The sequence below is a fragment of the Hyaena hyaena genome, unplaced genomic scaffold, assembly GCF_003009895.1.
Source record: "Hyaena hyaena isolate Hyena2069 unplaced genomic scaffold, ASM300989v1 scaffold_9, whole genome shotgun sequence".
NCBI lineage: Eukaryota > Metazoa > Chordata > Mammalia > Carnivora > Hyaenidae > Hyaena > Hyaena hyaena.
Genome location: NW_024080641.1, coordinates 4,489,233 through 4,512,640, shown reverse-complemented (window position 1 = coordinate 4,512,640; position 23,408 = coordinate 4,489,233). Strand labels below are relative to the sequence as shown.

At 56.8% G+C, this 23,408-nt stretch overlaps 2 protein-coding genes across 3 annotated transcripts in view; one reads left to right on the top strand and one right to left on the bottom strand.

Annotated features, from left to right (window-relative positions):
* Nucleotides 1-10,554, top strand: part of MARK4 (microtubule affinity regulating kinase 4) — a 32,864-nt gene extending 22,310 nt beyond the window's left edge. Inside the window, exons 13-18 of one of the 2 annotated variants that reach the window (XM_039248662.1) lie at nt 152-369; nt 3,871-3,974; nt 6,143-6,421; nt 6,588-6,667; nt 7,551-7,595; nt 9,222-9,378. In XM_039248662.1, coding sequence (XP_039104593.1) covers nt 152-369; nt 3,871-3,974; nt 6,143-6,421; nt 6,588-6,667; nt 7,551-7,595; nt 9,222-9,286 — 791 coding nt within the window. In that variant the 3' untranslated portion in view covers nt 9,287-9,378. Of the gene's footprint in view, nt 1-151; nt 370-3,870; nt 3,975-6,142; nt 6,422-6,587; nt 6,668-7,550; nt 7,596-9,221 lie in introns of both variants that reach the window. The other variant, XM_039248654.1, reaches the window with a different exon arrangement.
* Nucleotides 10,555-13,487: 2,933 nt separating this feature from the next.
* Nucleotides 13,488-20,409, bottom strand: CKM (creatine kinase, M-type). The gene is made up of 7 exons (XM_039248208.1): nt 20,217-20,409; nt 19,219-19,373; nt 18,645-18,777; nt 16,590-16,761; nt 15,232-15,355; nt 14,554-14,743; nt 13,488-14,020 (listed from the first exon to the last, which is right to left on the bottom strand). The coding sequence occupies exons 1-7, from the start codon at nt 20,407-20,409 to the stop codon at nt 13,842-13,844; spliced, it is 1,146 nt and encodes a 381-aa protein (XP_039104139.1). The 3' UTR covers nt 13,488-13,841.
* Between the last annotated feature and the right edge of the window lie 2,999 nt (nt 20,410-23,408).

Genomic DNA, 23,408 nt, shown 5'->3' with positions numbered 1-23,408 from the left:
TAGGCGTTTGTCGTCTGCACAGACACTGTCAGCGTGGCCTCCGCGGAGCCTGTCGCCTGCGCGAGGCCTTCTCGGGTCCCGCGCGCCGCCTAGAGTGGGCTCCGGCCTTTCCGCGTGCCGGGAGCCCTAAACCGGCCCCTCCCTCCCCCAGGTGGCCCCTCCCCCGCACCTCTGCACCCCAAGCGCAGCCCGACCAGCACCGGGGAGACGGAGCTGAAGGAGGAGCGCCTGCCAGGCCGGAAGGCGAGCTGCAGCGCCGCGGGAAGCGGGAGCCGGGGGCTGCCCCCCTCCAGCCCCATGGTCAGCAGCGCCCACAACCCCAACAAGGCCGAGATCCCAGAGCGGCGGAAGGACAGCACGAGCACCCCCGTGAGTGGCCGGGGCTGGGGGGGACGGGGGGCCTCCTGGTACACGTTTTCAGGCCCTGCTGATTCCCATCCTGCTCCCCAGACCAGCAGGCGGGACTCCTGGTCAGGTCCGTGCGTTCATTCGTTCATGGACATTTGAGTGCGCTCCCTCCCTGAACTTGTGCTTGGCGCTAGCGTATAAATTAGCATTCAGCGTCAGAGAGAAGCAAGGTACTGGCCTTACGTAGGATTTTATTTATTCATTTATTTTAAGTTTATTTCTTGATTTTGAGAGAGACAGCGTGAGTGGGGGAGCGGCAGAGAGGGGGGAGAGAGGGAATCCCAAGCTGACAGCACAGAGCCTGATGCAGGGCTCGATCCTGGGACCTCGAGATCACGACCCAAGCTGTTATCAAGAGTCAGATGCTCAACTGACTGAGCCGCCCAGGCGCCTAGGAGGATTTTAATACGGGGAAGCAGGTACTTACAAAGCTGTAGGAAGGGCAAGTGCAGCAGGCGGTGGATGATGAGACCCACAGGAGTGACACGTCAGCACAGCAGCCCTGACCCACCAAGGGGCTGCGGCCTCTAAGGTAGACCCTGGCACTGTGGAGTTCAAGAGCAATTGGTCATGATGGGAATTCAAGACTCAGAAGCTTTCTTCTCCCCCAGAAGGGCCCCTCGATGCCCGGAAGTCTAGGAAACAGGCACTGGGACCCTCCCGAGGCAAAGACCCTCATCTCGTGACCTTGCCCGTGGAAGCAGAAGTCAAAGGGGACAGGAAGGCAACTGTCCCCCCATTTCTGCCTTCCAGATCTCCATGAGTGCAAAGCTCGGCAGATCCCATTCAGATGCAGAACCAGAGCTGCAGAGGTGTCTGGGGAATGTAGTGTTGGGCTTCCCTGCTTCTGCAGCTCCTTAAATTTTTTTTTAAATGTTTGTTTATTTTTTTTTTTGAGAGAGAGGGAGACACAGAATCCGAAGCAGGCTCTGAGCTGTCAGCACAGAGCCCGACGCGGGGCTCGAACTCACAGATTGTAAGATCATGGCCTGAGCTGGTTAAGGGCAGACACTTAACCAACAGAACCACCCAGATGCCCCTTAAAATTTTTCATTGTTTTTATTAACATTTATTTATTTTTGAGAGACAGAGCATAAGCAGGAGAAGGGCAGAGAGAGAGAGGAAGTCACAGAATCCAAAGCAGAGTCCAGGCTCTGAGCTTTCAGCAGAGAGCCCAGTGTGGGGTTTGAACTCACGGACCATGGATCATGACCTGAGCCAAAGTCAGATGCTTAACCGATGGAGCCACCCAGGCGCCCCTTTAAAATTCAAAACAAAACAAAACAAAAAAAATTTTTTTGAGAAAGATAGAGTGCACGCAGGGGAGGGGCAGAGAGAGAGGGAGATACAGAATCTGAAGCAGGCTCCAGGCTCCGAGATGTCCGCACAGAGCCCGATGTGGGTCTTGATTCTATGAACTATGAGACCTGAGTTGAAGTTGGAGGCTTACCCGACTGAGCCACCTAGGTGCCCCTTAAAATTTTTTTTAATGTTTTTTTTTTTTTAAAGAGAGACAGTGCAGCTCCTTAAAATGGGAAGTTGAGGAACAAAAATAGCCTCCACATCAGAGACGAGGGTGGAAACAGGTCCTAGGAAAAGGGTCAGCACTCTGAGGCCCTACAGACCAGAGCTTGAATTACATTGGTGAGCTGTGTGGTCTGGAGCAAGTGACTTCACCTCTCTGAGCCTCAGTATTCCACCCTGTGAAATGGGCTCATCAGGGACCTTAGATTGTTGTGAGGCTCCTATAAGATCTAGGACATAAACTACCTCCCCCAGTGTCCAGCTCAGGAAGCACTCAATAAATGAAGGCTCTTGTTATTATTGTTTTTAACTTATTTTCATTTTTATTTATTTTTGAGAGAGAGTCAGAGTACAAGCAGGAGAGGGGCAGAGAGAGAGGGAGACACAGGATCCAAAAGCAGGCTCCAGGCTCCGAACTGTCAGCACAGAGCCCGTTGTGGGACTTGAACTCAAGAACCATGAGATAGATCATGACCTGAGCCGACATTGTACGCTTAACCTAACTGAGCCACCCAGACGCCCCAGCTTTTGTTACTGTTAAGGTAAACCCACACCTTAAAAAGGTAGAAAAAGAATAGGAAGGGAAATGACCCCCCCCAAGAAGCAGAAGAAAGGAAATAATAGTAGTAAAGGAGAAAATAGATGTACCCTAGAGAAAATCAAAAAAAAAAAAAAGCTGCAATCCGGTTCTTGAAAAGATTGCTGCAATCATTGGACCCCACAAATTACTAATAGCAGAAATGAAAGGGGTGCCTGGGTGGCTCAGTCGTTTGAGCGTCCAACCCTTGATTTTGGCTCAGGACATGATGTTATGATTGTGGGACCCAATGCGACATCAGTCTCCATGCTCTAAGAATACTTGGGATTCTCACTCTCCTAAAAAAAAAGAAAAGAAAAGAAAGGGGAAGGAAGGAAGGAAGAGAGAGAGAAAGAGAGAAAGAGAAAGAAAGAAAGAAAGAAAGAAAGAAAGAAAGAAAGAAAGAAAGAAAGAAAGAAAGAAAGAGAAAGAAAGAAACTATATTCTAACATAAAAAGACAGTAGAAAGGTATTAGGAACCACCTTATGCCCATAAATGTGAGAGCTTAGATGAAATGGACAGATTCCTTCAAAAACACAAGTAACTAAACTTGCTTGAGAAGAAACAGAAAATCCGAACCGCCTTATATTCTGGTTCGAGAAATTGAATCCGTGACTTAAAACTTTCCCACAAAGAAAATTCCAGACCCAAGTGGTGGAATTCTGCCAACCACTGAAAGAAGGGATACCGCCAGCCAACTTTAGACAGGCTTCCAGAGGATAGAAAAAGAGGGCTCACTTCTCAGCTCATCTGGGGAGGTGACATAATCCCGACGGCCGTCCCCCCATCCAAGAGAGCCCACAGTCCTGTGCGGGGTGTGGGGGGGGGGGCGTCTAAGGGGACAGATGATGATACAAAGTGATCAGGGCTGCAGGGGGTGGGGGGGGGGGGCTTGGGAAGGCTCCTGACTCAGCCTGGGGCCAAGGGTTGGGGTATGTTAGGAACCGACACCTGAGAGTCACATAGGTGTGAGTCAAGGGGACAGGTGGGCGGAATATCCAAGCAGGTGGGCCGCCCGCCCATGCCAAGGCGAGGAGGAGAGACCGAGTGTATCCAGAATAAGTATGCTCCCAAAGGCTTGACGTGGCTGGCCCGTGCCCAGGTGGGGCGGAGCTGGGAGAGGAGTGAGCAAGGCGTCCCCCCCCCACCCCGTCACCGCCCCTGAGCCACCCTCCTTCGGCACCCCTGTCTCAGCAACGTGACTTTCAGCCTGGGTTGCTGGGATGGCTCCTTAACCTTTCCTTTCTCCTGGAGGAAACCATCGCCTACCCATTCGTAGTGAGGGAGGCCAGAGAGGGTAAGTGGGGCATTACCGGTGCCCCTTCGCCCCCTCACTCCCTCCCGGCCGTATCTCCCACAGAACAGCCTCCCTCCCAGCATGATGACCCGCAGAAACACCTACGTTTGCACAGAACGCCCTGGGGCTGAACGCCCGGCCCTGTTGCCAAATGGCAAAGAGAACAGGTATGGAGAAGGCAGGGCTACAGGGGAGTGGGGGGGGGGGGCGGAGCTGTAGGGGAGCAGGACCCTCCTTTGATCTAAGAGGATAACCGTTGTGGGGCAGGGGTGCTGTGCAGATTGGGGAGCGCGCGTGTTTGTTCTTCCCAGAATCTACCCATGTCCTCCTCCTCCCCCCAGACCCCCCTGAAAAACTTCCCTTCTTAATTAATTAGTTAGTCATCAGCACCAGGAAAGCAGTCTGCCCTGTTCTCCGCCTACGAGCCTTGGGAAACAAAGTTGAATCTTTTTTTTGAGTGATCAATTTTTAGAACTTTAAGAGAAGCCCCGTAATGTCACAGCTTCAACACCCTCTCCTTGGCTGGTTTCTCGGACTAGTTTTCCTGAGCCGGTTCGGTGTCTTTCAGCTGGCAAGTGAGGGGAGACCAGCCAGCGCCCACCGATTGGCTGGAGCATGAAAGGGATGAGTGCGTTTCCCGTCACGGTTCAAGTTCAGTCACGGTTCAAGTTCAGGCGTGGGGCTGGCGTCAGGATCATGACACTCCCACCCGCCAGGACGATAGGGGGCGACACCTAGGTGCACTCCGGGGAGTGCCTGATAAACAGGTGGTGCTGTGCAGTGGGGACAGGACGTGGAGTGCTTGAGAGCAGTGATTCCGTGGCTAGTAAGTCCTGAGTTCGAATCTTGCCTTGGTGCTCTGCTAGTAGGATGATCTTTGGCAAGTCTCTGAGCCTCGCTTTCCTCCTCCGTAAGATGGGGTGATGCTCTCCCACCTCTGGGCCCCGTGGGAGGCATCTAGTGATCAGTTGCGTCCTGTACCTGGGACCGGCTCCCTGACATAGAAGGCATTGGATGAGTGTTGTGGTTGTTCAGTACAAATAATGATGGTGAATATGCCCGGCCTTAGCGTATATTTGCTGGTTGAATGCCCCTCACAACTCTGCGAGGTAGATCCCGGCATCTCCATTTCACAGCTGAGGAATTGAGGCGCAGAGAGATTAAGGAAACTTGTCCAAGGCCACACAGCTAGTAGGTCAAGGAACAAAGATTCCAGACACTGTTCAGCGTGTGCACTGTCACGCACAGCCTTCCGGTTCTGGTCAAGAGATGGTGTGGCAGTGAGATTGTAGACTCGACTGGTGAAAAGCAGAGACCCCAAGGTACTGCTGCTTCATTGAGACCGAGGTTTAGGCTTCCCTGATAGAACAGGCCAGAGGTAGGCAGGCAGTCTCCTCCAAGGACCCAGATTGATTCTGCCAAACTCAGCATGAGGCTCCAGCTCTGGGACTGAGGCCAGTGCACCAGTTACCATCATTTCCTAACCCAGAAGGAAGGATGGAAAGAGAGCGGAGCACCAGCTAGAGGCATGACCCAGAAATAGGACAAAGTACTTCTGTTTGTAGCCCATTGGCCAGAGAATCGTCACATGACCATCGCAAACTGCAAAGGAGGCTGGGAAATGTAGTCTCTGGCTAGGTGACCATGTGCAACCCTCCTCCTCTTAGAAGTTTGGTTACTAAAACTAAACCAAGGACGGATTCCAGGGGAGAGGTAGTGGCCTCGACCACAGTCAGCCCTCCTGTCAGGAATGGGGGGGGGGCCTGGAGGAGGAGGGTCCTGGGACACCAGAGCCACCACTGCCCACAAAACAACATCTCGAGAGAGTTAGGAAGAGGGTCCCTTTTCGCCTGTCAAAAAATTGTCATAAGTACCTACGATGTTCACATCTGTTCCTATCTTGAGTTTGAATAATGACAGCTCAGATAGCAAGGTACAATATTTGCAAAGTTGATTTGGTTCCTGAGGTTTGGAGGCAAATGGCAAGGGATTCATCAAAACATGTAATCTGAATCTATTCAGTTGCTGAGGTTGGAGAGAGGAGAGTCAGGATATGTTGGGAGCGGGTAGGGCTTGAAGAAAGCACAGTTTGAAGGAGGGAGGACTCAGGAAGACAGAAGAGTCAGTAAAATAACTGTATAGGATTATACAGTTATTATACAGTAAAATAGGATTGTATAGTACACAGCCTGCCCAGCTGTACATGGCAGCCCTTTCTCTGAGCTCTAGGTCTTTCGAGGTTTCTGATCTCAGGACAGGGCAGTGGAGAATCAGAGGGACTGGGGTTTTGGCCCGCCTCAAGGCCACACTCTGACTTGTCCCTCTCTGCCCACAGTTCGGGTACCCCACGGGTGCCCCCCGCCTCTCCCTCTAGTCACAGCCTGGCTCCCCCATCGGGGGAGCGGAGCCGCCTGGCACGCGGTTCCACCATCCGCAGCACCTTCCACGGTGGCCAGGTCCGGGACCGGAGGGCAGGGGGCGGGGGAGGCGGGGGTGTGCAGAATGGGCCCCCCGCCTCTCCCACGTTGGCCCATGAGGCCACACCCCTGCCCACTGGGCGGCCCCGCCCCACCACCAACCTCTTCACCAAGCTGACCTCCAAACTGACCCGAAGGTGAGACCCATGGGATGTGGGGGGCAGGGGTGGGGTGAGGGGGGGAATGGGACCTAACCTATCTTCTGCTCTGCTCTGCCTTCTGTACCTCCACATCATCATCATCTCCTCCTCCTCCTCCTCCTCCTCTTCCTCCTCCTCCGCCACCCTTCACCTCACACTACAGGGTTACCCTCGATCCCTCTAAACGGCAGAACTCTAACCGCTGCGTTTCGGGCGCCTCTCTGCCCCAGGGTTCCAAGATCAGTAAGTCCCACCACCCTCCGCTCTCCCTGGCTCTGCCTCCCTGTCTGCATGTCTGACCTGTGTGTACTGGTGAGGGGAGGGGGGCGCTGTGCGAGTGGGAGGGGCCGGGTTGTGGGGTCTGGCTGTTCCCTTACTCATTTCATAAACAGTAGTCTCTGGAGCCAGACTCTGGAGGTGCAGACCCTAGCTCTGTTGAGTGACCTTGAGTAAGTCACTCAACCTCTCTGGACCTCACTTTCTTCTCCTGGAAGACGGGGATAGCAATAGCAGTGCCTTCCTCCTAGGGTTATCCTGTGGACTAAAGGGAGATAGATGGGCTGAGCTTAGAAGGTTGCCTTGGAAAATGATGTGTGTTTATCTACTGAGTGTCTGTTGTGTGCCGGGAACGATCTTAGACCCTGGAATAGAGTGATCAGGACGTGTAAGAGCCCAGCCTGGGCAGAGCTGACGTCCTACACGGGGACCCAGGCAGTAAATAAGTACTGAGAAGAAAAATAGAGCAGGGAAGAGGGGTGCAGCTTTAAATGGAGCAGGCCTCACTAAGGAGGCGCCGTTTGAGCAGAGCCTGAGGGAGGGGTGTGTGTCTGTGTGTCGTGACCTTCTCTGTGTGCCTGTGTGTCTCTTCCCACCCCCTTCCTCTTTCGTCTTCCAAATTCTTCAGTATCTTTCCTGCGAGCTGCACTAACCATTTCGGAATGGGCTCCCCTCCTGGGCCCGGAGAGGGAGCTCAGACCCTGACTCCCAGCCCTCCCCAGCCCAGCTCCCGCCAGCAGGGAAGGACCGGGGCTGAGGCAGGGACAGCCCGCAGGCCTGGAGGCAGTGGGATGTGGGAGGGGGCTCCATATGTGCAGATTGGACACTCTGCTCTCCTACCCCCTTCTAGGGTCACAGACGAACCTGAGAGAATCGGGGGACCTGAGGTCACAAGGTGAGTGCCTGTCCCTACCCTGACCGCCACACCAGTCCCCCCCCCCCCCTGCCGCCTGCCTCAGATCCCACTGGCTCATGGCTGTGCCTCCTCTGCCCACCACGCCCACACCTTTAGAGCCTCATCCTCTAAGCCAGATGCCTGACATGTCCCTCTGACCCTTCTTCCTCTGCGGGCTCCTCTTAGGCCCTGCCCCCCATGACTTCCTCTTGATTTCCACCCCCATCCATGAACACTGTCCCTTGGCCATCTTTAACTTCAGCCTCTGACCGATTCCTCCTGTTGACATACCTTTCCCCAGCTCATCCAACGAGGCACAGTTGTTGCCCGCAGCTCTGGCAAACGTTACCTGTACAGCCCCACGTGGTAAACAGTTCAGACTTTGAGGACCAGGGAATCTCTTGTCATGCCTCTTTGTGCCAACGTGGTGCCAAAGAAGCCATATTGAATACAAAACCAAATGGGTGTGGTGGGGGGTTCCAGTCGAACTTCTACACAAAAGCAGGCAGCCCCATACCACCTCGCTGAGCCCCGCCTCAGTCTGACACAACCCCCATTTCCTGTAAAGATCCCAGTGCACCTGAAAAACCTCTCCATCAGTTCCAAAGGTCCCAGGACTGACTCTCATTGGCTGGAACTGAGTCACGTGCCCCGCCTGAACCCAACCCCCGGGGCCAGAGGGTGGAGGACTCTGATTGGTGGGAACCTGGTCATAGCCTCAGCTTTGAGCTAATCGCAGCAGACAGGATGGTAGGGATGCTCTCATTGGCCAGCTCTGAGTCACGTGCTCAGCTGGGTGCATGGAGCGGCCGAGGCGGCCCCACCTAAACCAGAAAGCCTAGATGTGCGAAGCATCTCGAGAGGAGCACGCTTGGTACTTTAGGCGGAGCGGTTCTTGTGCGGCGGCCCACGCACACATTGCGTGTATCCTCCCTGAACCCCCCGCCCCCGAACTTAATAAATGCAAGAGGCACCCCCACCCCGAGACATTGGGGCAATCCGAAAGCCTCCAGAAGTTTCCAAATACCCCTGGGGGGACGGTATTGCTTTTAGGCGAGAACCCCCGGTGTAGAGTGAGGAGGGTGGGTCCTCCAAGGAAAAAGGGGTGCTTCCCAGGCGGAGGATGTATGAGGAAACGCGCCAAGCTGCTAATGCAAAGAGACCCCCCAAAATCAAAGACAGGAATCAGTTTCTCTGTCCCGTAACCCAGGAGGCAGGGCCAGGCTGGCAGGGCCCCTCTGCCCCTATGAGGTCGTGCAGGTGTCCAAGGTTCTCCCCATCCCTTGGGGACCTGGCTTTGTACAGTCGAGGTTCGCCCCAGCCGCAGCCGAGGACAGGTCTAGGAGGTGGGGCAGAGAGCCCGGGGCCTGCAGTTTCCTTGGAAGGCGGCTGCCCGCCTCGCTTCCACTCACATCCGGGACTTTTGCAGTCTGGCTGCCGCAGAGGCCGGAAAACGTAGCCTCCAGGTGGGCGGGCGTCCCTGCAGCTAAACTCCGGCCCTGGCGCTGGGGTCAGAGAGGGGAGGCGGGTTCTGAGGGACGCCTAGGAGTGCGTCCCCAGGTGGGAGGCGTGGGTTACCCTCCTCTCCCGTCCCGGTCTTTGACCCGCCGTGTCTTCCCGCCCCAGTTGCCATCTACCTTGGGATCAAACGGAAACCGCCCCCCGGCTACTCCGATTCCCCTGGAGTGTGAAGCTGACCAGCTCACGGCCGCCCGAGGCCCTGATGGCAGCGCTGCGCCAGGCCACCGCGGCCGCCCGCTGCCGCTGCCGCCAGCCACAGCCGTTCCTGCTGGCCTGCCTGCACGGGGGTGCGGGCGGGCCCGAGCCCCTGTCCCACTTCGAAGTGGAGGTCTGCCAGCTGCCCCGGCCGGGCCTGCGGGGAGTTCTCTTCCGCCGCGTGGCGGGCACCGCCCTGGCCTTCCGCACCCTCGTCACCCGCATCTCCAACGACCTCGAGCTCTGAGCCGCCACGGGCCCGAGTCCCCTCTCCTTCCTCTCCCTCGTCCCCTTCACCTCTACAGCAGGGAAAGGGGGCAGGGAGGGGCGTCGCCCTCTGTCATCACCTCAGCTCCCGTGAATCCGACGTGGGGACAGAGAGTGTCCCGTGCGCTGTTGTCCGGGGCCACTGGGCAGGAGAGAGAAGTGAGGGGGCTTAGCAGGGGGAGCTGGCACCTTCCTGGAGCCTCCAGCCGGTCCTGCCCACCCCCCCTCACCCCGCCGTGGGGCACCTGAGGAGACTCTGGGGGCAGGGCAGGGGCAGAAAGGGAAACCGAGGAAACGCTTCCATCCCCGCCCCCTTTCCCCCAACGGCTCAAGAATTGGGCCTTGGGCGGGGGGCCGGAAGTGTTGCTGAGCCTAAAGACTGTAGAAGGGGGGAGGGGGGCTGGGAGTGGGGGTCAGAGAGGCAGATTCCTTCCCCTCCCCTGCCCTCCCCTCATGCTCAAACCTCCCCCCTTCCTGCCCCAGGCTGGCGCGGGGCACTTTGTACAAATCCTTGTAAATACCCCCCACACCCTCCCCTCTGCAGAGATCTCTCGAGGAGCTGCCGGTTTTTAAGTTATTACACCCCCACCCTCCTCCTGTCAGCCCCCTCACCCGCAGCCTGTCGCCCAATAAACTTAGGAGAGTCCCCCCCCTCCCCCACGCTGACCCCGGGCTTTTCCTTCCCTGCCCTCACCTGCGGCTGAGATGAGGGGGTGCGGGACTTTGGGCCAAGTGGTGCCTCCTCTCTGAGCCTCGGTTTCCTCATCTGCAGAATGGGAGTCGTGGGGGGGGGGGTGAGGGTCAAGGATGATTGTGGAAGAGGGTAGGACAGAACTCCGCCTCATCCAGGAGGCCCCCGGTTCCTATATGGGTCCCTCATTCATCCACTCACGTGCCCACCCACGTTATACCGGACTCTAAGCCACTTCTTAACTCCAATAGTACATTTATTCAATAAACAGTCATTGACCTGTGCCTTCTCCGTGCCAGGCCCGGTGCTGGACACGGAGACACAAGGAGCCCCTGTCCGTGGGGGACGTGGGTTCTGACACAAACACTAGAGAGACCATTGCTTTGGGGAGTCCGGAAGAGAACGTGAGGGGAGTCCGGGAAGCCACTCCAGGGAGGAAAGGGTGCCGGAGTTGGGCTTTGAAGGACGAGTAGGAGTTGGCCGGGTAGTGGGTATGCTCCGGGCAAAAAAGCCTGTTTCTAGGAGTGCATGATAAACCTTCAGGGAACTTCGGGTAATTTCGGTGTGGCTGCCATGTTGGGGGGCGTGGCGAATTAGCAAGAGAAACGCTGTGTTAGGACTAATAATCCATCTTCACATAAGCAAAACGCTTATATGTTTGCTTATGTTCCCTAATCGTCTGGGGGTGCCTGACTCAGGTAGGGCTGAATCCGGGCAGCGGGCCATCTCGTCTCCGCTTTTCTCAGCGTGAGGTCAGTGGTTTCACCCAGCGGTTCCAACCTCTCATCCCTTTGCCTGTGTTCTGCAGTGGAAGGTTCCTCGTTGCCTACTTTGTCGAAAATCCCAAGACAGGCTCTTATTGGCCCAGGGAAGCCATGTGGCCGTCCCGAACCAGTTGCTCTGGAGTGGCCTGGTCCCTACCTAGAGCTGGACTTAGAGGGGTTCCCCAGAGGAAAGTCCCGGTGTCCTTAGCCAGAGGCAGGAAATGGAAGCTCGATAGAATTAAGCGGGGGGGGGGGGGGGGGGGGGGGGGGGGGGGGGGGGGGGGGGGGGGGGGGGGGGGAAGGAGGGAGTTGTTGGCACAGGGCCTCGTGGTCCAAAGCGACCGAGGTGGGCTTTCATCCAAGGGCACTGGGGAGCCATGGAGAGTTGTATGTAGGGAAGAGGCTTAGTTTACTATGCCTCTATTGCCCACTTGGGGCGTGGCAGGGTCAGCCCTTGTCTTCTGTTCTCCATGGGGCTGATGGGAAAGTCCAATGAGAAAGGAGGGGTGGTCGAGACTGAGTGGTCGGTGTTGAACAATTCAGGGTCTGGGGCAGAACCGCATTCTCCCTTACAAGCGAGCCCAGAATAGGGATCTGCTGCAAGGTGTCTCTACAGAGTCATGGGGGTGGGCGGGCTGGGGAACCAAGCAACCCTGTCCGGAAATCTCAATCCCTGAGGGCTTCCCGTGTGCCCAGCCCTGTGCTGGTGACATTGTGGTGACCAAGACAGCCCCAGCCCTGCCCTCATCGGGCTCAGTCTAGTGGAAGAGGCAGCTGCATCCTCAGGGTTGGGGGACGGGGTCAGGGCAGAGGCTGGGGAAGGCCAAGGGGGTGCCTGGCGTAGCCGGGGGGGGGGGGGTGCTCCCTGGAGGAGGAGCCGCTCGGCAGCAACTGGGAGAAGGGGAGGAGCAGCTAGCTAGACATGGCGGGCAGGGGGCAGGTGTAGGGGGAGGGAACAGCCTGTACAAAGGCTGAGGGGCAGGAGAGAGCACAGCAAGCGGCACATAGTTGGCAGTGAGTAGAGTCACCGGGAGACACGAGCCTGGAGATGTTGGCAGGACCCTGAAGGTCGTGGAGAGGGGTTCGGGCTTTCTTCCAAGAGCACTGGGGAGCCATGGCAAGGTTGTGAGCAAGGGAGAGGCAGGGGCTAGGTTTATGCGGTGAAGGGAGGGAAGAAGAGAGGTCAGGAGATTAGGGAGGAGGTGGGAGTCGGACCGAAGGTGGGGAGACAAGGGCCGGATTTGAGACCTATGAGGCATGATGGGCAGGACGGGCGTGGTCGCTGACGCCACAAATTTGGCTCAGACCGACCTGCTGGAATGCGGTCTGTGTGGCCTGGGCCGGGGGGCGGTTAGAGGAAGGAGCTGGGGTTAGTGATTGGATCTTCATTTGGGGACCGCATTGTAAAGGACATCCTGACATGTGACAGATCCTGTCTTTCTCTTCTAACCTTCCTGATTCAGTAATTTCTCTGCGAGCTCTTGGGGACATCCTCTGGCCTCAGTTTTCCTTCTGTAAATCAGAGAGGTCTCTAGGGGCCCTTTAACCTGTGTGGCTTCAGGTTTGAAAAAGTCCCTCCTCCAGGACCCTGAGGGCTCTGTCTACCACTTACTCTGCCTCACGATTCCTTCTGAAAGCTTTGTCTAGTTTGGAGGCCACCTTCTGCCCTTGCACCCGGAGGCCCCAGCCTATTGGGTCGAGCAGAGGTGATTGACGTGGCCAACGCCCAATACATATTCAGATGCTTCTTGACTTCTATTCCCTGCCCCTCCCGCTGCGCCCGACCCTCCTTCCTGGGACCAAGCTCTCCACGGGGCGGATCCCTGAAGACCACCGCGAAGCTGTGAGCCAGGCGCCAGTCTGGGGGAGGGAAGAGCACATGGGCAAAGGCAGTAAGGTGGGAATTGCAGGGTGTATAGAGGAATCATGGGGAAAAGCCTGGAATGATGAGCCTTCGGTGAATGGTGCGCATTTCAGGTTGAAGAACCACAGCTAATGGGAGTGCATTCTAGGACACGTGGGGAGCTATGGCAGGTGCTTGAGCAAAGAAAGGGAAGTTTAAAGGACTGGTAGCAGCTATGGAAGGATGAGGGGAGGTCACGCAGAAGGAAGCCTCGGTGAAAAGTATAATGAGGTGTATGTGATGAGATGCATGATAGGTCTCAAACTGGAGGCCCGTGGGCCAAATTCACGTCTCAGACATTTTGTTTGGCTTCCGTTTCTCCCTTGTGAGGACCCTGTGTTTGAGATCTGCGCATGAGTTGATTGGGAGCTGAGGCTGGGAAGGGGCCACACTTCTCTGGGTCTCAGACTCCTCATAGCTTTGGATTGGACTGTACACTAACTTTTCCTCATTTTAGAAACGGGGTAAAACAGGACTAGGGAGGGCAAGGCACACAGCGGCCAATTGCAAGAGCCCGCCCTCCTCTTGGTCAATGACCCTCGCACCAAAGCTAAGGCCACCATTGCTTTTATTTGCTGCTTGGAGCGTAGAAAAAGCACGAGCTCCAGGTGTGTCGGAGAGCTCTCTCTCCATTAACCCGAGCTCCTGGTGGTGGGCGGAGCTCTGGGAAAGGGAGACGAGGGTGCGAGGGAGGTTTTTCATTGGCCAGGACTCAGAGGATGAAACCCATTGGCTGGAACTCTCATTGGAAATGAAATTCCGAGCAGAGTGGCGCGAGCCCCTAGTTGACCGAACCCTTAGAGGTGGGGCTTTGGGCCGGGGTGGGGGTTTGGGGCGGGCCTCCGGTGGTCCGAGTTCTCCCTTTGGCTGGGGCTCCAGCAGTCGGCGGCGGGTGGGCTGGACGCCTATTTCTGGGCGGGGATCATGTCGTCGATGGACTGGCCCTTTTCCAGTTTCTTCTCCATCTCCACCATGAGCTTCACACCATCCACCACCAGCTGCACCTGTTCTACTTCGGATGAGCCCAGCCGATCGGCGTTGGACACGTCGAACACCGAGCCCACGGCAGCTGTGTCCACACCACCTGCCGGAGCAGGAGGCAGGGGCATAAGGAGGGAGCAGAGATGCGCGAGCGGGGCCCAGGCTGCTGCCCCTGTGCCAGCTGAGACGGCCGCACGTACTGAATGCCTCCTGTGTAACAGGTTACGTGCATTCAGAGCCTCCTAACTGTTCACGGGTTCACGCCTCTGGTTAATTTAAGTACTTCCCCCCCACGACCGTCCAAACATGAAAATATAGCCTCATGGCTAACAGTAAGCTCTGGAGCTAGAATGCCCGGGGTTGAATCCTGGCCGTCCTCTCCTTTTATAGATGGTAAACCGAGGTTCCCAGAGGGTGTGGGATATACACAGTGCATATTATGTACCCATGATATCATATCGAATTCTATGGGATAAGGCGTGCTGATGCCCATTTGCAGAGGAGGAAACTGAGGCTTACAGTGGGGTAGCCCTCGTCCACCCCACATCTCGCGTGGATGCTCCGCCTCCCCTGCCGCCGCCGCCGCCGCGGGCCCACCCCCGACGCCGCGGCGCGCGGATGGATGCAGAGCCGCACCTGTGCCCCGCTTCTGCAGGCGCAGACGGGTGAGGATCTCCTCGAACTTGGGGTGCTTGCTCAGGTGCGCCAGCTTGACATGCACGCCTCCACGCAGCCCGGTGCCCAGGTTGGATGGGCAGGTGAGCACGTAGCCCAAGTGTTCGTTCCACATGAAGGGGTGGCCGGCTTTCTTGAAGATCTCCTCAATCTGAGGTAAGGGGAGAGGATCTGGGGTCAGCGCCCGTGGGCGCTCCCCCCCCCATACTCGGACGGCGTTGGGAGGGACACACCGTGAGCACGTGGGTATGGAGTGGGATTCCGAGAGGGCGGGAGTGGAAAACCGTGAGGAATAAGCTTATGAAGGGAGGGGTCCGACGACAATGGTGGAAGTAGATGCCCAGGGGGCCGGGCTTGAGAGCGAGTCGGAGCCGAGTTCTTAGGGGCGGGGTTTGTGCATAGGGTGAAGCCCGGTTCTTAGGGGCGGGGCTTTCGGCCAGGGTGGAGCCAGTCTCCTGGGGGCGGGGCTTGGTGTAGGGCGGAGTCTCTTCTTGGGGCGGGGCTTGCGTGGGTGGAGCCTTATCGAGGGCGGGGCTTGGGCCCGGGCTGAGCCGGGTTCCCCGGCGGGGCGGGGTCTTGGAAAGTGGGTGGGGCGTTCAGCGAGAGTCCGAAGCCCGCCGCGAGGGGCAAGCTACCCACCTTCTGCAGCCCCACGCAGAAGCGGCGGAAAACTTCCTTCATGTTGCCCCCCTTCTCCATGGAGATGACTCGGAGGTGGTCCTCCTCGTTCACCCACACCAGGAAGCTCTTGTTGTCATTGTGCCTAGGGTGGGGCGCAGGAAGAGGCCAAGGAATCAGCCCCGCGTGGCCACCCCATTCCCGCCCTGTAGCCAAAGTACCCGCCGCAAGGGGGCAGCGGGCCTGAGGGCTTTGAGGTGGTGGCACCGACCCCTCAAAATCGCGGAAGCTTACACCTGTAGACCCTAACGTCACAGAATCTGAGCAATCGCCAGTCCTAGGATCAAAAATGTTTAGGGTCTTAAGTCTGAACAGCATTAAATTACAGACTCTTAGAGTCTCAGAATCTTTGAAAAACAAAAGCTGGGAATCAACTGATAAATCTTGGAAGTCCTACATCTGGTCTCAGGACCCATCTTCCCATCACCTTGTGACATCTCAGATAAAATGCTAAGATCTGGAAACTTCTGCAGCCATGGGAATCACAGAGTCTGGAATTAGTGGAATCCTAGAGCCTAAAAATATTTAAAATGGGTACGTCTTAGGACTCACACACTCTCCGGATCACCTGTAACCTAGGTTTTTGGATCATCTGTAACCTAGGTTTTTGAAACCTTTGAAAATCTTTGACCATCAGAATCAGGGATTCAAAGATGCATAGAAACCTAACCAGTAACAATAAAAGATAAACCAGTAGCAAAGATGTTGGTCACTTACTGTATACCAGACACTGTTGTTTTGTTTTTATTTTTTAGGAAGAGAAAGAGAGAGCAGGGGAGAGGGGCAGAGGGAGAGAGAGAATGTTAAGCAGGCTCCACGCTCAGTGTGGAGCCCAACATAGGGCTTGGTCGTACCACCCACCCTACGATCATGACTTGGGCCAAAGTCAAGAGGTGGGAGCTCAACTGACTGAGCCACCCAGGTGCCCCAACCAGACACCGTTTTCAGTACTTCACATAAATTCACCCATTGAACCCTCACAAGAACCCAACAGCTATGAATTACTGTGATCTCCATTCTACAGATAGAGAAACCAGGGCACAGAAGTGTTAAATACCATGCCCGAGGTCACACCTCGTAAAGGGCAGTGCTGGGATTCGAACCCAGGGAGTCTGGTTCAAGTCTAAGTCCCTGACTGCCACTTCTCTGGTCAACGCTTCCTAAAATGTGATGCACAGACCACAGAGTAGGCGGGTGTGGATGGCGAGGTCATTTTCTGGGGCGCCTGGAAACGTAATCGTTTTTGTGGTGTTGGCTTTGGTGGGGGAGCAGGGAGGGTAGTGGGGGGGAGTGGCGGAGGCTGGGGGAGGGGACCTCACCAGATGCCGCGGGCGTCGGGCCAGTCTCGGGCCATGCCTGAGGCCAGCAGCAGTGGGGACACAGGCTTGTCGAACAGGAAGTGGTCATCGATGAGCTGCTGCTGCTCCTGCTCGGTCATGCTCTTCAGAGGGTAGTACTTCCCCTTGAACTCGCCTGTCAGGCTGTTGAGGGCTGAGGGGCCACTAGAGGGAGTGGTCAGCAGCCTGCACCACCTCGACTTGCACGTGGAGGCCCGGGGTCCCCACACTAACGAGCCTGGGGCTTGGTCCTGTCCTAACAAGGCCTGAACACTAGGACGAAACCGAAATTCGGGACCTCTCCCCAAGGCATGTGCCCCTTCCCTGCCCACCCAGGATCTGGGAACAACCGTGACGCTTGCTCAGCCCAGAAACACAGACTATCACCTGTGAGCAACGGTGAGCTGGGGCCCCTTCAACTGGCCAGCAAGACAGATGATCAAAATCTTAGGAACTTGGGGAACTATTTCAATCATTATAATGTACTGCACATAGTATTTGTGTATATTCATATATAGAATGATCGTATATTATGCATGTGTGCATAATGTATATTTCTAGAATATGTACAGATTTACATTCATTTTATACATTTTTATATAATGTTCTATATCCCGTAGTATATATTTACTAGATTATATTGCTAAAAATAACTTACAAAGGGGCACCTGGGTGGCTCAGTCATTTAAGCCGCCAATTCTCAGTTCCAGCTCAGGCCATGCCCTCACGGTTCGCGGGTTGCAGCCCTGCATCAGGCTCCCTGCGGAAGGGCCTGCTTGGGATTCTGTCTCTCCCTCTCTCTCTGTCCCTCCCCTGCTCACGCGATCTCTGTCTCTCTCAAAATAAATAAATGAACTTATAAAATAATAATTATATAAGCCTTACAATTCAGTATATTATATTTAAATGTTTTAATGTTTGTTTACTTTTGACAGAGAGAGACAGGGCACAAGTGGGGAAGGGGCGGAGAAAGAGGGAGGCACAGAATCTGAAGCAGGCTCGAGGCTCTGAGCTGTCAGCACAGAGCCCGACACGGGGCTCGAACTCATGGACCGTGAGATCATGACCTGAGCAGAAGTCAGATGCTCAACCGACTGAGACTCCCGGGCGCCCTTTAAATATATTTAAAACATAGGTAATAAATATTCAAAAGTATCACTTCCTAATTATTTTACTTTTGTTTTTAATTTTAGAGAAAGGGGCCATGAGCAGGGGAGATGGGCAGAGGAAGAGAGAGAGAGAGAGAGAAGGAAAGAGAACCTTAAGCAGGCTCCATGCTCAGTGCTGAGCCTGGCATGGGGTTCGATCCCACGACCCAGAGACCATGACCTGAGCCAAAACTCAGCCGACTGAGCCACCCAGGTGCCGCCTACTACATTTTTATTATCTACGTTCTTGACCTTGTTTTCATCTGTATCTGTAAGGTGGGAACACTGTGTAAGCATATGTTACTGCCCATCTTTTCCCGTCTCTCTACGACACCATGCTCATAGCTCAAAATTGGCCACGGTAGGAGAATTTATACCATAGAAACTGGCAGTTGCTATAGATTAAGGCTTTTTCTTTTTTTCTTTTTTTTGAGAGCTAGTTGTTAAACATCTACCAGAACGATATGCCTGCTCGCTCTCCCCATCCTGTTGCCTGGGTCTTACCCTCGCCTGAACCACTGAGGTTTCCCCTCACGGTCTCTCTGCTCCTACCTTTCCCCACAGTCTGTTCCCCACCCAACAGCCAGAGGACTCCATGGCTTCCGTCTCCCTCAGAGTCAAAGCCAAAGCCCTCCCGAGGGCACACAAGGCTCTGTGCAACCTGGCCCCCCATACTCCTCTGACCCCATCTCCTCCCCTCGTCCACTCAGCTCTAACCACACTGGTCTCCTAGCTATTGTTCCAACACGCCCACCTCAGGGCCTTTGCACTTGCTGCTCCTGGAATTCTTCAGACTCCTTCCTTGTCAATCAGGTCTCCTCCTTTCTAAGGGAGCTCCCCCCCCAATTCATTCTGTGATGCACCCTTGTGTCAGGATGGGGGCTCTCACCATCCACGGAGAGTTTCTCCACCGCCCGGCGCTCGCCCCGGGAGCAGTGGGGAGGCAGCGTGTAGCCCTTGATACTGCGGCCCGTGCGGACGCGGCTGCTGAGCACGTAGTTGGGATCCAGGTCGTCTCCACCCTGGAGGGCAGGAAGGGGGGGTCAGGGCTGGGCACCCCCAAGCCGCCCCTTCCCCGGCAAGCCTGTGTCCTCCACACCCCGCCCCCCCCCCCCCCCCCCCCGCCCCCCCCCCCCCTCNCCCCCCCCCCCCCCCCGGCTGCTCCCAGGTCTGACTCTCTGATACTCATTTCAGCTTCTCCTTGCCCACTGGGTTCTCCCTTCTCTGTCTGTCCCTCCGTCCGTCTTTCTCCCAGCCCCTCATGTGTCCCTGTTTCTTTCCTCCAACCAGCCCCTTCCTCATTTTTGCCCCCCTCCCCCCCTCCGGCTTCCTGTTTGTCTTCATCCCCCCCCCTCCCCGCTCCCCTCCCCTGTGACCTTGGCCTCCTGCTCTGTCTTCTGTGCCTCTCTGTCCCTCTCCCTCCCTCCCCCCTGCGTCCCCTCTGGTGGTGGCGTGTTGCTGACCTTGAGGTTCTCATGGTTGAGATCGGTCTTGTGCTTGTCGGTGGGTTTGTAGCCGCCATGCCGGTCCTGGATGATGGGGTCGAAGAGATCCTTGAAAACCTGGTAGGACTCCTCGTCACCGGCCACACAGCCCACGGTCATGATGAAGGGGTGACCTGGGGATTCGGGGGAAGGTCAGAGCTGCCTGTCCCCGGCCAGGAAGGCCCGGGCTCCTGGTCCAGTGTAGATGGTGTGTGTGCGCGTGCCTGCGTGTGTCAGCACTGCAGAGCCCCAGGGGTATGGGGGTGGGGGGGAGGGAAGGCTGGAGAGGTCTAGGCGGCCTCTGCGGCGAGGGGAGGGTGCTGGGGGCAGGGCAACGGGCAAAGGAAAGTCTCGGGGGGCCAGTTACAAGGTACTAAACATATTACCCCTTCCGAGTCCCCCGATCACGGACTCTCCCGTCATCTAAAACTTTTCAGAAGCTTATTAGACTCTCGGCTCCCACAGCTAATAAGAGGCTTGATAACCTCTCCTGTTTGTAGATGGGGAAACAGGGGCCTGGAGAAAGGGGCTTCCCCTCCCCCACAATCTCACAGTGAGTCGGAGGCTGGGTGCCGCTGATCCTTGCAGGGTGTCCGCAGAGAAAGAACCATGGCATCCATGACATCCCCCTCGGATCCCGAGTACTGGCCCCGTCCCAGGCGCTGCTCTAAGCACCGTGCATGTGCCAACTCCTATGTTTCCACAACACGGGTGCCCATTTTTCAGATGAGGAAACTGAGGCCCAGGGAGGTCGAATGACCTCCTCACACTCTACTCGTGGTCGTTTGCGAGTGGTTGGCCATGTGCCAGGTCGTGTCCCAAGCCCTTCACACAGGGAGATTCATTTGTTCCTCCTAACAGCCCCTTGAGTATGGCTCCCATCTTACAGACGGGAAACTGAGGCCCAGGGAGGTAGGATCGAGGCCCCACCCCTGCCCCGTCCTACTCCCTGTCTGCACTCCACCAAGGAGGCTTACCTGGGTTGTCCACACCTGTCTGGATGACATCGTCCAGAGTGAAGCCGGAGGGAGTCTCCTTGTCCCGAAGCTTCTTGTAGAGCTCGAGGGTCAGCGCCTTGGCCATGTGGTTGTTGTGCTTGGTGAGGTCAGGGTACTCCTCCTCAGGCTTGTAGTTCAGCTTGAACTTGTTGTGGGTGTTCCCGAAAGGCATGGTGGCGGCGTTGGGGGGGCCTGGTGGGCAGGGGAGGTGGGAGAAGGTTAGCTCGCATCCGGCAGAGGCCAGCAAGGGGACAGAGCAAGGTCTGCGGGTCAGACGGGCCTGACGGCCAGTCCTGATTCATGTGCTGTGCGACTGGGAACAAGAAGGACGCCCTCTCTCAGCCCCTGCATCTTGACGGGATGCATCAGGACTCTGTGGTTAAGATCCCAGCTCGGCCACACCCTGACAGGTGACCCTGGACTAGATCTTGCTAGGGACAGTTTCTCCAGCTGGAAAATGAAGCAGGGAGACTTTGGGATGGGGTAGTAATACTGTCATAGATAAAAGGGCAGTTTCTGGAATCAGACAGCCTGGGTTTACATTCCGGGTCTACCACTGACAATGAGCTGTGTGACCTTGGGCTCCTTGCTTGACATCTCTGTGCTTTCAGATTACTCATGTGTAGACTGGGGGCCATAAGAGCACTCATCCCATGGGGCTGTTGGGAGCACCAAAGGAGTCGAAGTATATAAAGCACTTGGAATAGCCCTGGCACACAATAAGCATTATTTTGCTTCGCTACTATTAGAATTATTGGGTTTTTTTTTATTTTTTAATGTTTATTTATTTTTGAGAGAGAGACAGTGTGCAAGCAGAGGAGGGGCAGAGAGAGAGAGGGAGACACACAATCCGAAGCAGGATGCAGGCTCTGAGCTGTCAGTGCAGAGCCCGCCGCGGGGCTCGAACCCGTGGACCACAAGATCATGACCTGAGCTGAAGTCAGACGCTTCACTGACTGAGCCATCCAGGCGCCCCTGTTGTCATTATTTTAAAGGTCTGCGTGAGGAGCTGGGGAGAAGGTGGAGGGGGTTGTGGAGAATGAGCGTGTGAGCAGAGAAGGGGCATCCTGGTGCTCAGTCAAGGCATGAGGGGCAGGGTGCAAGGGAAGGCTGGGTGGCGGTCCCCACCCGGGTTTGCCGGCAACCCTTCCGCAGGGCTCAGCTGAGAAGAGCTCAGGTGCCTGAGTTGTCAGAGCTGGGTTCAAATCCCACCTGTGCCACTTCCCTGCTGTGTGACCCCCAAGCCAGTTGCTCAGCCTCTCTGAGCCTCTGTCTCCTGTGAACTAAGCGTTGCACAGGGGGTTGCCAAGAGGATTCTTTAGACTCTGTCATGAGGCTGGCTGATCACACGCCCTCCCGTGGAGCTGAGCCCTGCTAGCTGGAGGATGGGCTGCGATTATTGTTATTATTACTTTTATCCATAAGCCCCAGGAAGGAGCAGGGACTCCTCGGTGGCCATGGCAGGATGGGGAGCTCACTCCCGGCGGCTCCATAAGTGGGGATCAGGTAGGATGGTGGGAAGGACATCAGGACCAGGGGGGGCCAAACTGAGGCATCAGGCCAGGGGCCAATGGAATTCACGAAGGACCGTTGGAGCTGCCTTCCAGGGTTGGGGGTTATTTATAGAGTCTGGCAGGCTCCCCTCCCCCTCCGCCAGCTGCCGCCCCCCCCCAACACCCCACACATTCCAGGGGCTCTGCTTGTGCCCAGTCAGCAGGCCGGAGACAGGTGGGCCAGGGAGGCCGGGAGGACACGCATCCTGGCCTCGGGGCTCAAGGGCTTCCAGCCCAGGAACCCCCCTTCATGGTGCCCCACCCCCACCCTGCAAGGGACGCGTTAGCAGAGGGCGCTGAGGCAAGGTGGGGGAGCCCCCACGCCACACACCCCTCCCTGGAACCCCCAGATCGCACCCTGAACAGAATCCCACGTGTGCACGCGCGCGCGCACACACACACACACACACCCCTTCACGTTCAGGGACATGCCCGGGGTGCAGGCACCCATGCGGGAGCCACAGAAAGTCAGACGCAAGGTCACACAGTTGCGCGACACAGCGGGACCCGCTGAATCCCAAACGCAAAGACCCTGTGGGGCCTGGGCTTGCAGACCCTGCCCGGTTGGCAGACAGACACCTGCCACGGCTCGTGGTCCCCCGTCTGGTGATGAAGCATCCCTCCCCATGGCCCTGCGGACCCTGGACCCTGCAGGAGGTCCTGGGGGGTCACAGGTGGAGGGGACTTCCAGACACGGGGCGATCTTCCCACACACCGACCCTCCTATGTGTAGGACAGTAGGGGGCTCACTCGCAAGAGCAGATCAGCTGCTGGCACCAGGGGGCCCCCATTCTGGCCCCCACCCTGACCCCCACCCCCAGCGGTACCTGGCCGGGCTGTGCTGAAAGGGGCTGTCTGTATCCTTGGAGGCGACACTGACCCAAAGGAAGGGCCTGTAGCCCTGGGCTTATATAGGGGGGTCAGGCTCTGCTATTGGCTGGGAGGGGCCGCCCCCCCCCCCGGAAGGGAGCTGGAGGGTAGCTGAGCCTCTCACCTCGCTGCCCGGGCACCGTGCCCACCCTGAACCCAGGCACGCCTTGTGCCCAGCCCCGTGGCCTTGTATGGGCCGCCCCAGGAGCTGAGCCCAGACCCCCCCCCCCCGCCCCGCCTCACATCAAGCTGATTCCCTGACCAAGTGCTGAGTCGAGCTGGCAGGGACAGCTGGCCCCCCGCCCAGGACACGGGACTGGGGCAGGGAGCATCCGAGGCACGTAGGAGCCACCTTCCCCGTGCCCTCCCGGGCTACAAGCCCCTCCTATGCCTAGACCTCTCCTCGGCCCCCAGTGGCCTTGACCCGGGTAAACAGCGGCCTGAGCCTTGCGCCCTGGGAAGCCTTGCAATAGACCCCCAGGAGGGCCCCGATCTGGCTTTCCAGAAACTTGCGGGTCATCCGTCACCCAAGTATGGGGAGCACTTGGCCAAAGCCCAGGTCTGAGCGCAGGGCAGCGTAACCCCCAGAAGCCTGTGCTTGGGTGCACTTTCCTCCTTGAGAGTGAGTAGGAGGGAAATGGAGGCTCCTCTGAGTCGAGAGAAGATTGGAACTCAAGGCCAGGTTCGGAGGGGGGGTGTGCCCTCCCGACTCCAGCCCGCGGGGCTGACCCTGGGGGTTTCCGCTGGG

Bases quoted from the DNA above. Each gene is read 5' to 3' on its own strand.
- CKM (XM_039248208.1), bottom strand. From the start codon at position 20,409: ATGCCTTTCGGGAACACCCACAACAAGTTCAAGCTGAACTACAAGCCT. The intron at 18,778-19,218 runs GTCAGCAACACG...CCTGCCCTCCAG, and splicing joins TCAACCATGAGAACCTCAAG to GGTGGAGACGACCTGGATCC. The intron at 14,744-15,231 runs GTGGGTAGCTTG...CCCTTACCTCAG, and splicing joins TCTGCGTGGGGCTGCAGAAG to ATTGAGGAGATCTTCAAGAA.